We start from the raw sequence: 13,647 nt of genomic DNA on the forward strand, positions 1-13,647 counted from the left end.
CCAATTTTGGGGTTAGACAGTTTTTGTTTTTTTGGGGGGTGGGACTTTTTTTGGGCAGAAAAAGAGCTGAATGCCTTTTTAAGGGCAATGCACATCCAAATGCCCCTTTCAGACCAATGGGTAGTTTAGGATTTTTTTAGGTAGGTTTTTTGTTTTGAGGGGGGGTTGTAATGTTAGGGGGTTATTGTATTTTTTAAGTGAAAGAGCTGTTTGCTTTAGGGCAATGTCCTACATTATTTTTAGACTAGGGCCTTTTTTTGGGGGGGAGGGTTTAAGGGGTATTAGAATAGGGATATTTTTTTTATTTTTGGTAATTTTTTTGTAAGGGTATTTTTGGTGATTGTAGTGTTTTTTATTTTTGTAAAAGTTAGGTTTTTTTGTAATGTAGGTTTTTTATTTTTTGTAATGTATTTTATTTTATCTTTTTAAGTCATGGTAGGTTTAATTTATTAGGGTAAGCTTAGGTTTTAATTTAATTTTACAGGTAAGTTTTTATTTATTTTAAGGTAGTTAAAATATTTTTGTTAATTTATGGATATTTTAATTGGGGTTAAGTTAGGGGGTTATAAGTTAGGGGATTTAGATGTTAATTACTTTGCGTTGTTGGGGGAAGGCGGTTTGGGGGTTAATAGTATATTTAGTTAGTTTTTCAATGTGGGGGATGGTTAGGGGTTAATAATGTAGTATATGGGTGTAAGTGTACTTTATTATGTATTTTTGTTGTGTTTTGTGCAACTTTTTATTTCTGTAAAACAGTTTACCAGAGCTCTTAGATCAAGGTAAGGATTGAAGTGGAAAAGGCTATTGCGCTAGCGCAATCGCGATTTCTCACGACTTGTAATATCAGTGGGAGAAAAATGGTTTGCAAAATCGTAATTGAGCTACTGCAAAATCCATTGCACCTCACTTGTACTCTAGCCCACATTGTCTTAAGATTAGCCAATTAATTCCCCAGTACCGACAGGTCAGGTGTACAGAATAGTGAATGTATAATGATAGTGTAAAGCAATGCAAAGTTTCACTAGTTGACAAGTGAAGTTTGGTCAATGTACTGTAAAATTAGTTTTCCCCTTAATGTGTTTCCAATGGTGACCAGATAAATGCACACAGGAAAAAAGCCCACATGAAAATTCCATACAGAAAAACCCCATTCATAAATGCTCACAATAAAAATACCCACACGGAAAATTATTCACAGAGAAAAATACCCACACAGAAAATTGCGCACAATAATTAATGCTCACACAAACAAATGCTCACACAGAATTATATTATTATAATATTATCCTTGTAAAGTGAAGCTGAAATATTGACACTAGGATAAACTAAGATGCTACTCCTACGGGGGTCTCAAGCTTCCTGTGGTTTTCAAAAAATATACTTCAGTTTTACACATATTTTAGTCTCTGTAAGTGCACTGTAAAAAACACCCTAACACATTGCTTGTGCGCTAGCTCGACACCATATAAGATCTACAGCGCTGAATATTGAATATTTTACATTCAAATGTAAATTTTCACATAGAAGAAAATGTTCTTTGTATTTATAGATATATATTTCTATATAATGATATATCTGATAATTTTTTTTGTAAAGTATATATCTATATCTGACTATCGATATGTATAATTACAGGTAAAGATATATATATATATATATATATATATATATAGAGAGAGAGAGAGAGAGAGAGAGAGAGAGAGAGAGATTGAGATTGGAGCTGCTGTTAAAAGGGTTCTAGGTCCAGGCCACGCTAACAGAAGCCTTTAGTGAAGGTCCTGGGAGAGGAAGCACTAAGCATCCTATTAGCGTGCCCAGGGCTCTGGCAAGAAGAGGATCGAGTTAGCGCCCTCTCCAGAGAGCATTACGGGCTAATTACGGATAGAACAAGGGCCGTATCAAATGGACATCAGAGATCGGGCTAGCAGGAGAAAGGGAGAATACCAGACTAAAGTGCTGCATACAGTGGACTTCAGACTGCCAGAGACCAGGATCAGTGGGGACAAATAGCGAATCCCTCTCATTTCCAACGCACTACCCTTACCTCATAGGATTGAGGTAGGGTCTTGAAAGTAGCCCATATACTCTTCATTTACAGAACCCTTTTGAGGAGATAAGTGAATTTACGTGTGATTTTATATCTGAATATAATGCTGTATGCTGTATTAGTTTGATGCTCTTGTTTTTGCTGTTGTTATTTTTTATAGTGTAAGGGGTGAGACACACATATGTATATACTTATTCTGTGATTTGTACGTATTTTGCCTATATATTATATTTACTATTACTGTTATTCTTATTTTGTTCTGGTTTTAATAGTCCAACTGCTCATTTAGACTAACAGGTCTTTGGACATATACTTTTATCTAAAGGGAAGCACCGGCGATGCCTGTCACTATACAGGCCCAATCGCTGGGGTGGGATTTGGTGGGAGCCGACAGATTGCTCAAAAGGTGGTTGAGTATTTGAGTGGAAAAGTGCTCCAAAGTGTGCTCCAAAGTGTGTTTGTGTGTGTATATATATATATAGATAGATAGATAGATAGATAGATAGATAGATAGATAGATAGATAGATAGATAGATAGATAGATAGATAGATACACACACATATATACAGTATATATTATTTTAACCCTTACAATTTATGCTAGGGGAAGATTTAATAAGATGCGGATGCTGCTTTCTCCACTCGATGTTCCTGGCTCATTAATCCTTAATCATCCCGATCAGATACGATTGGGATGATTGACACCCCTGCCAGCGGCCGATTGGCTGCAAATGTGCAGTGGGCAGCATTGCACAAGCATTTCACCAGAAATGCTTGTTCAATGTTAAACAGCGTATGCTGTCGGCATTTAGTGATGTCATGCGTACATGATTTGCTACAGCGAATCATGTCCCCCCGACATTTGGTAAATTCACCCCATGGTCTTCACACATGGTGACCCAGACAAGCATACATTTAGTTTGTTCTCAAGCAAATGCATTTACTTTCAACTTGTAATATGTGCAAAAGTTAGAATGTTGCAATATTTCTTATCTAGCAATAGTGTGCCACTTGAAATCTAACGCAAAAATATTTTTTTCTAAAATCTATGTGTTACAGTTACAGTACAGTGCTTCTGCCTTAACTAACTTTTATAATGAGAGAGAGACTAGAATAAAAACAAAATCTATTTTGTTAGTTAAAGAAAATAAAACGTTATCTTAAAGTGCAGCACAATTAATTTGATTCCCGTTATAAAATCTAGCTGCAATTCTGCACAACCATTACTTCTTTTACTCTCTTCGTCTTTTACTCTCTTCCATATACAAAATCTAAATTTAATTTAGTAGTAGTGATGTGGGAGGCCAGAGATTTAGGGGTTAATAACTTTATTTAGTGGCGGCGATGTCAGGGATCGGCGGAATAGGGGTTAATATATTTATTATAGTGTGGGCAATGTTGGGGTGTGGGGGAATAGGGGTTAATAACTTTAGTATAGTGACGACGATGTCGGGGAGTGGCGGAATAGGGGTTAAAGGGACACTAAACCCCAAATTTTTCTTTCATGATTCAGATAGAGAATACATTTTTAAACAACATTCCAATTTACTTCTAGTATCTAATTTGCTTCATTCTTTAGATATCCTTTGTTGAAAAAATAGCAATGCAAATGGAAGAGCCAATCAGATGAGGCATCTATGTGCAGCCACCAATCAACAGCTACTGAGCCTATCTAGATATCCTTTTCAGCAAATTAGATAATAGAAGCAAATTAGAAAGTTGTTAAAAATTGTATTCTTTTTCATAATGATGAAAGAAATTTTTTTTAATTCATTTTATTAGTGGTGGCGATGTCGGGAGCGGCAGATTAGGGGTTAATGACTTTAATATAGTATTTGTGATGCGGTAGGGCCTCGGTTTAGGGGTTAATAGGTAGTTTATGGGTGTTAGTGTATCTTGTAACACTTTAGTTATGAGTTTTATTTAACAGTTTTGTTGTGTAAAACTCATAACTACTGCTCTCAGATGGCGGTACGGATCTTGTCGTTATAGGGTGTAACGCAAGCTTTTTAGCCTCACAGCAAAACTAGTAATGGCAGCGCTATGGGAATCTCATGAAAAAATATCAAATTTTTGAGTGCGGGACTGACGTTGCATTACAGGCTAAAAGGCTTGCAGTACTGCTATACCGACAAGACTCGTAATGGCTGCGTTGTTGTTTTAACGCTGAAATTGTCATCAGCGTTAAAACACGAACGCAAAACTCGTAATCTACCTGTTTGTGAACAGACACATAAATAATTTGTACCAAAAAATAAAAAAAATAAAAATAACATGAATTTGTAACAAAATGTACATATGTTTTTATTTACTGTCTAGGTCTGTTTTCACATCTGGACAAACATGTAGGCCAGGACATTCTCAGTTATGGAGTCTCCATGACAACCCTGGATGATGTTTTTCTAAAACTTGAAGGAGGAGCAGAAATTGAACAAGGAGGTAAAACATTAATACATTTTGTAAAGATTAGTGGAATAAACTCCACATTCTTTGTTGCTGCCTGAAGATTTAGATTTATTAGTGTTACAGTGTATTTGAAAGCCCCCTAAACTGTTACTTTGTAGCATAGAATGTCTTTTTTTTTTTTTGTTTGGTATATACTGTGTCTCCAAAAATAAAAAATAAAAATAAATAAACACCCAAAATGACAGGCATTCCCAGGATTTTCTATTCAAAAAACTAGAGTGATGTTTTAGTATTTTACCCCTCTCTGAGGACCAGAGTAAAGCCCCAAAACATTACACTAGGGTCTCTCGCTTTGGGTGTTTGGATTTACTTGGATTGCACCCAGGGTGGGTGGCCTTATTAATCAAGAGTACTGGCCTGTTGGAAATTCTATATTACATAATTATACATTATATATCATTATTTTTGTAGAAGGAATTTAAATCTAAATAAAGCACTAATGTAATAAATACAATGGCAGTATAAATATAATATAAGTTATAATTACTTCTTTTAATTAGACGTGTGCATTCTGCAGTTTTGTTCACTGCAGAAGAATGCGGCCGCTCATGGCATTCGGCTCTTTTTGCTATCAGATTTCTTCTTGTGAAAGTGCAACACAGTAAGATGTGTGCAAATCCTGGACATTGGGGTAAATTTATCAAATGCCGGGCGGACATGATTTGCTGTAGCAAATCATGTAGTCCAGCATCGCTAAATGGTGGCGGACAAGTTAAGGAGCAGCGAGCCGGAAACCTCGGGTGTAGAAAGCAGCATCCGCTGCTTGATAAATCTACCCCTTAATGTGTTGCACTTCTTTTGCATTTGGCAGTGAACGAAACTAGCTTTTAGCTACTACATAAACTGGTGCATAACAGCTACAATTGTCAGCTCTTTAAAACAGACAAGTCCAACTGAAACTAACATGAAACTTTATTTTCATTTCAGTTAACTCTAAACATAACATTTTCCCCCTGTTAAAACTTCACATGCATAACACTTACATATACAGTATATTATAAATACATAAATCTATGTCCAAAACATTTGCCCCACTTTAAAATTTACATAACATAGGGCTAGATTATGAGGCCGAATTATCAAAGGTCTTGCGGACCTGATCCGACAGTGCGGATCAGGTCAGCAAGATCTCGCTGAATGCGGAGAGCAATACGCTCTCTGTATTCAGCATTGCAGCAGCAGCTCACAAGAGCTGCTGGTGCAACGCCACCCCTGCAGACTCGCGGCCAATCGTCAACCAGCAGGGAGGTGTAAATCAACCCGATCGTACTCGATCGGGTTGAATTCGGGCGATCTCTGTCTGCCTGCTCAGAGCAGGTGGACAGGGTTATGGAGCTTAACTGCTGTTTCTGGCGAGTCTAAAGACTCGCCAGAAACACAGGCCCACAAGCTCCATATGGAGCTTGATAAATGGGCCCCTATGAGTGGAGAGCTATTTTTCACTTTGGGTTTTTGCACGTGCCGGATACCGTGAGTATTACAAGTTGAAAGTAAAAAGTTTTCATTTGCATGCTATCCTGACGCGCACAAAAAGCTGGTTATAATATCATTCTCCCACAGACTTCAATTAAGAGCGAAAAAAACACCAAAGTGCGCTAACCGGACATGAAATATTAATATTTCACAATCCAATGTTCTTTACATAGAAGAATATGTTCTTTTTATTCATAAATAAATATTTCAATATATATGATGTTTTTTGGTAAAAATAAATAAATAGATATACCTATAAATATATATGACTCTATATATATATATGTATAGATACAGTACATACAGATTTATATAGGAATATCTATTTTAAAATACTTAGAACATATTCCCCTTTGTGAAGTACATTGGAATGTGAAATATTAACAGAACAAACATATTCATAATTTTTATTTCATAAAAATGATTTAACATGTTTTCAGCTGTAAATACTTATATACACATATACATACATAAATACTTATGTACACACATATAAACATCACACATACTGTCATACATATATATATATAGATATATACAGGGAGTGCAGAATTATTAGGCAAATGAGTATTTTGACCACATCATCCTCTTTATGCCTGTTGTCTTACTCCAAGCTGTATAGGCTCGAAAGCCTACTACCAATTTAGCATATTAGGTGATGTGCATCTCTGTAATGAGAAGGGGTGTGGTCTAATGACATCAACACCCTATATCAGGTGTGCATAATTATTAGGCAACTTCCTTTCCTTTGGCAAAATGGGTCAAAAGAAGGACTTGACAGGCTCAGAAAAGTCAAAAATAGTGAGATATCTTGCAGAGGGATGCAGCACTCTTAAAATTGCAAAGCTTCTGAAGCGTGATCATCGAACAATCAAGCGTTTCATTCAAAATAGTCAACAGGGTCGCAAGAAGCGTGTGGAAAAACCAAGGCGCAAAATAACTGCCCATGAACTGAGAAAAGTCAAGCGTGCAGCTGCCAAGATGCCACTTGCCACCAGTTTGGCCATATTTCAGAGCTGCAACATCACTGGAGTGCCCAAAAGCACAAGGTGTGCAATACTCAGAGACATGGTCAAGGTAAGAAAGGCTGAAAGACACCACCACTGAACAAGACACACAAGCTGAAACGTCAAGACTGGGCCAAGAAATATCTCAAGACTGATTTTTCTAAGGTTTTATGGACTGATGAAATGAGAGTGAGTCTTGATGGGCCAGATGGATGGGCCCGTGGCTGGATTGGTAAAGGGCAGAGAGCTCCAGTCCGACTCAGACGCCAGCAAGGTGGAGGTGGAGTACTGGTTTGGGCTGGTATCATCAAAGATGAGCTTGTGGGGCCTTTTCGGGTTGAGGATGGAGTCAAGCTCAACTCCCAGTCCTACTGCCAGTTTCTGGAAGACACCTTCTTCAAGCAGTGGTACAGGAAGAAGTCTGCATCCTTCAAGAAAAACATGATTTTCATGCAGGACAATGCTCCATCACACGCGTCCAAGTACTCCACAGCGTGGCTGGCAAGAAAGGGTATAAAAGAAGAAAATCTAATGACATGGCCTCCTTGTTCACCTGATCTGAACCCCATTGAGAACCTGTGGTCCATCATCAAATGTGAGATTTACAAGGAGGGAAAACAGTACACCTCTCTGAACAGTGTCTGGGAGGCTGTGGTTGCTGCTGCACGCAATGTTGATGGTGAACAGATCAAAACACTGACAGAATCCATGGATGGCAGGCTTTTGAGTGTCCTTGCAAAGAAAGGTGGCTATATTGGTCACTGATTTGTTTTTGTTTTGTTTTTGAATGTCAGAAATGTATATTTGTGAATGTTGAGATGTTATATTGGTTTCACTGGTAAAAATAAATAATTGAAATGGGTATATATTTGTTTTTTGTTAAGTTGCCTAATAATTATGCACAGTAATAGTCACCTGCACACACAGATATCCCCCTAAAATAGCTAAAACTAAAAACAAACTAAAAACTACTTCCAAAAATATTCAGCTTTGATATTAATGAGTTTTTTGGGTTCATTGAGAACATGGGTGTTGTTCATTAATAAAATTAATCCTCAAAAATACAACTTGCCTAATAATTCTGCACTCCCTGTATATATATATATATATATATATATATATAGATATATATATAGATATATATAGATATATATAGATAAATAGATAGATATAAATATCTATATATACACACACATGATATTTATACATGTATATGTATGTATCTCAATATTAATACCCTTAGCAGTCCTTTTTTTTCACCTGAGACTACATATCTTTAAACCCCTATAACTTTTTATTGCAACTTTTTTTTAAAAATGATTTTTATTAGATAGTGTTATTATGAGATTAACAGTACACTAAGATGTAATTTTGATGTATTTTTTGCAACGAGCGTAACAGTTAACCAGAGCTCTTGGGTCGCGCTAACCTGGCACTCGTTAAATTCAGTTGCATTTGAGTTGCATTTCAGTTTCATATTTTGACATAATCCGCACATAAAGGGCTAGATTACGAGTGGCGCACTAACTGTTGCAGGCAAGCGAAAAAGAGGTTTATCGCTGCTCTTCGAGCATGTATGAAATATCGCGTGTATTACAGGTTGAAAGAAGATGCATTCATTTCAGCACAATTTTATTTAATGCTTTCGGTATAGCATGACTTCAGAGCTCTTGTTAGCTGTTACGCTCGACTAACATGTTGCACAAAACCATTAAAAATACATTTAAAAGTACAGTTAAACTCAATAACACTATGAAAAATTATTTACAAAAACATTGCATAAAAAGTTATAATGGCTAAAATATATGAGGTCTCAGGTGTTAGAAGAAAAAAAAAGGCTTGATGGGTGCTTTTTCCCACTTTTAATGCTACATTGAAGTCTATGGGGGAAATACTTAACACGGTTGCGATATTCCAAGTTCGGCGGAGTTAGAGTTTGAGCGGGAGTAATAAATAGCACTCCACTCATAATCTTTCCCCCTAAAGGGATATGGAGCCCAACAATTTTATTTTGTGATTCAGACAGAACATAAATTTTTTTTTAAAAAATGTTAATTTACTTCTATTATCAAAGTTGTTTTGTTCCATGATATTCCTTGTTGAAGAGATACCTAGGTAAGTATCTTGAGCACTACAAGACAGGAAATAGTGCTGCCATCTAGTGCTCTTTCATATGGATAACATTATTTCAAAACTTCTGCTCTACACACGTGCCGACTACTGAGCTGATGTCCCTGATTTTCAACAAAAGATAACAGAAGACCAAAGAAAATTTGATAAAAGAAGTAAATTAGAAAATTAGAGAATCATGGAAAAAAATGTGTGTTTCTTGTCCCTTTTAATGTTGGTCCCTTGGCAAAATGAATTTTGTCAGTGTAAACTTTAAATTTATTAACGCCTAGATTTAGAGTTTTGCGTTAGCCGTCAAAACCAGGGTTAGGGGCTCCTAACGCTGGTTTTGGGCTACCGCTGGTATTTAGAGTCGTGTAGGTAAGGGTCTAACGCTCACTTTCCAGCCGCGACTTTTCCATACCGCAGATCCCCTTACGTCAATTGCGTATCCTATCTTTTCAATGGGATCTTTCTAACGCCGGTATTTAGAGTCTTGGCTGGAGTGAGAGTTAGAAATCTAATGACAAAACTCCAGCCGCAGAGAAAAGCCAGGAGTTTTTTTAGCTGTTAGCTTTTTGGGCTAACGCCGGTTCATAAAGCTCTTAACTACTGTGCTCTAAAGTACACTAACACCCATAAACTACCTATGTACCCCTAAACCGAGGCCCCCCCACATCGCCGCCACTCTAATAATTTTTCTTAACCCCTAATCTGCCGACCGCACACCGCCGCAACCTACATTATCCCTATGTACCCCTAATCTGCTGCCTCTAACACCGCCGACCCCTGTATTATATTTATTAACCCCTAATCTGCCGCCCCCAACGTCGCCGCCACCTATCTACAATTATTAACCCCTAATCTGCCGACCGGACCTCACCGCTACTATAATAAAGTTATTAACCCCTAATCCGCCTTACTCCCGCCTCAATAACCCTATAATAAATATTATTAACCCCTAATCTGCCCTCCCTAACATCGCCGACACCTAACTTCAAGTATTAACCCCTAATCTGCTGACCGGACCTCACCACTACTCTAATAAATTTATTAACCCCTAAAGCTAAGTCTAACCCTAACACTAACACCCCCCTAAATTAAATATAATTTTTATATAACGAAATAAATTATTTCTTATTAAATAAATTATTCATATTTAAAGCTAAATACTTACCTGTAAAATAAACCCTAATATAGCTACAATATAAATAATAATTATATTGTAGCTATTTTAGGATTTATATTTATTTTACAGGCAACTTTGTATTTATTTTAACCAGGTACAATAGCTATTAAATAGTTAATAACTGTTTAATAGCTACCTAGTTAAAATAATTACAAAATTACCTGTAAAATAAATCCTAACCTAAGTTACAATTAAACCTAACACTACACTATCAATAAATTAATTACATAAAATACCTACAAATAAATACAATTAAATGAACTAACTAAAGTACAAAAAATAAAAAAAGAACTAAGTTACAAAAAAATAAAAAAATAATTTACAAACATTAGAAAAATATTACAACAATTTTTAAGCTAATTACATCTACTCTAAGCCCCCTAATAGAATAACAAAGCCCCCCCCCCAAAAAAAATGCCCTACCCTATTCTAAAATAAAAATAGAAAAGCTCTTTTACCTTACCAGCCCTTAAAAGGGCCTTTTGCGTTGCATGCCCCAAAGAATTCTGCTCTTTTGACTGTAAAAAAAAACATACAATACCCCCCCCACATTACAACCCACCACCCACATACCCCTAATCTAACCCAAACCCCCCTTAAATAAACCTAACACTAAGCCCCTGAAGATCATCCTACTTTATCTTCACCATGCCGGGTATCACCGATCAGTCCAGAGGAGGCTCCGAAATCTTCATCCAAGCCCAAGCGGGGGCTGAAGACATCCATCATCCGCCTGAAGAGGTCCATCATCGGGCTGAAGTCTTGATCCAAGCCCAAGCGGGGGCTGAAGACATCCATCATCGGGCTGAAGTCTTGATCCAAGCGGGCGCTGAAGAGGTCCATCATCGGGCTGAAGTCTTCTATCAAGCGGCATCTTCAATCTTCTTTCTTCCGGATCCATCTTCATCCCGCCGACGCGGAACATCCATCCTGGCCGACGACTTCCCGACGAATGACGGTTCCTTTAAATGACGTCATCCAAGATGGCGTCCCTCAAATTCCGATTGGCTGATAGGATTCTATCAGCCAATCGGAATTAAGGTAGGAAAATTCTGATTGGCTGATGGAATTAGCCAATCAGATTCAAGTTCAATCCGATTGGCTGATTGGCAGGCAAAAGAGCAGAATTCTTTGGGGCATGCCCCGCAAAAGGCCCTTTTAAGGGCTGGTAAGGTAAAAGAGCTTTTCTATTTTTATTTTAGAATAGGGTAGGGCATTTTTTTATTTTGGGGGGCTTTGTTATTTTATTAGGGGGCTTAGAGTAGGTGTAATTAGCTTAAAATTGTAATATTTTTCTAAGTTTGTAAATTATTTTTTTATTTTTTGTAACAGTTCTTTTTTTATTTTTTGTACTTTAGTTAGTTTATTTAATTGTATTTATTTGTAGGTATTTTATGTAATTAATTTATTGATAGTGTAGTGTTAGGTTTAATTGCAGATAATTGTAGGTAGTTTATTTAATTAATTTATTGATAGTGTAGTGTTAGGTTTAATTGTAACTTAGGTTAGGATTTATTTTACAGGTAATTTTGTACTTATTTTTACTAGGTAGCTATTAAATAGTTATTAACTATTTAATAGCTATTGTACCTGGTTAAAATAAATACAAAGTTGCCTGTAAAATAAATATAAATCCTAAAATAGCTACAATATAATTATTATTTATATTGTAGCTATATTAGGGTTTATTTTACAGGTAAGTATTTAGCTTTAAATAGGAATAATTTATTTAATAAGAGTTAATTTATTTTGTTAGATAAAAATTATATTTAACTTAGGGGGGTGTTAGTGTTAGGGTTAGACTTAGCTTTAGGGGTTAAAACATTTATTATAGTAGCGGTGAGGTCCGGTCGGCAGATTAGGGGTTAATACTTGAAGTTAGGTGTCAGCGATGTTAGGGAGGGCAGATTAGGGGTTAATACTATTTATTATAGGGTTATTGAGGCGGGAGTGAGGCGGATTAGGGGTTAATAACTTTATTATAGTAGCGGTGAGGTCGACGTTGGGGGGAAAATATTAAGGGGTAATAAATATAATATAGGGGTCGGCGGTGTTAGGGGCAGCAGATTAGGGGTACATAGGTATAATGTAGGTTGCGGCGGTGTACGGAGTGGCAGATTAGGGGTTAATAATAATATGCAGGGGTCAGCGATAGCGGGGGCGGCAGATTAGGGGTTAATAAGTGTAAGGTTAGGGGTGTTTAGACTCGGGGTACATGTTAGGGTGTTAGGTGCAGACATAGGAAGTGTTTCCCCATAGGAAACAATGGGGCTGCGTTAGGAGCTGAACGCTGCTTTTTTGCAGGTGTTAGATATTTTTTCAGCTCAAACTGCCCCATTGTTTCCTATGGGGGAATCGTGCACGAGCACGTTTTTGGAGCTGGCCGCGTCCGTAAGCACCGCTGGTATTGAGAGTTGCAGTGGCGGTAAATATGCCTCTACGCTCCCTTTTTGGAGCCTAACGCAGCCATTCTGTGAACTCTAAATACCAGCGGTATTTAAAAGGTGCGGGGAAAAATAAGCATGCGTAGCTAATGCACCCCTTCTAACGCAAAACTCTAAATCTAGCCATTAATTTTCTGTAAATGTGTTTCTCTTAATGCACATTCTGAAAGTAAGTTAGATCTTGGCTTTAGAGATCCATGAACATTCAGTTTAGTATGCATCTGTCTCCCATGCAGTAGTTCTGCAGGTGACAGGGGCTTATATTGGCCTAGGCAAACAAGGCACTTGCCTAGGGCAACAGATTTTTGGAGGGGCAGCATTCTTTGAGTCTCATTACACACACTCACCACAGACACACATGCACACACTGGACTACACATGCACACTGAACTACAAGTGCAGACTGCACTACACACATATTAACCATAAACACACACATGCACTTAAACATGGACATTTACTTTGGAAATGCCATTAAACAAAAAAGTCACGTTACACCCTCAATAAAAAATATTGTAGCCAAAAAAAGGCATAAAATCTGGTGGTCAGCAGAATTTTGAGTGCCTAGGGCAGCACAAAACGCCATTGGGAGGTGACCATTGCATTTTAGCATGTTGTGTAGCCCTGTTAGCTTGCAAGCAATCACTAGGTGTACAATTTCCATGCTTTTCCTTCTAATTTAGGTGTTTGTAAGGTCTGCTTCAATCTTCTGTTAAAGTGTCCAAAGAAAGAAGTTCTATGCTTAATATTTCTTTATGCTTCAAAATATTTCTTTATGTTTCAAATTCCAATGAGGTAAATTACACCATTGTCTGAAATCAGTTCTATAGGACCCTTTCCTGGTATTACATTATATTGCAATTTCTCCTTATGAACAAACCTTTTCTCTTCAGAATTATCTTCTGTCACAAC

The 13,647-nt window shown here is 37.1% G+C and overlaps 1 protein-coding gene across 4 annotated transcripts in view; it reads left to right on the top strand.

Annotated features, from left to right (window-relative positions):
- Positions 1 to 13,647, top strand: part of LOC128653763 (ABC-type organic anion transporter ABCA8) — a 752,731-nt gene that overhangs the window by 295,267 nt on the left and 443,817 nt on the right. For all 4 annotated transcript variants that reach the window (XM_053707247.1, XM_053707265.1, XM_053707256.1 and 1 more), the window contains one exon: positions 4,367 to 4,486. In XM_053707247.1, coding sequence (XP_053563222.1) covers positions 4,367 to 4,486 — 120 coding nt within the window. The remainder of the gene's footprint in view (positions 1 to 4,366; positions 4,487 to 13,647) is intronic.

This window comes from Bombina bombina, chromosome 1, assembly GCF_027579735.1.
Source record: "Bombina bombina isolate aBomBom1 chromosome 1, aBomBom1.pri, whole genome shotgun sequence".
Taxonomy (NCBI): Eukaryota; Metazoa; Chordata; class Amphibia; order Anura; family Bombinatoridae; genus Bombina; species Bombina bombina.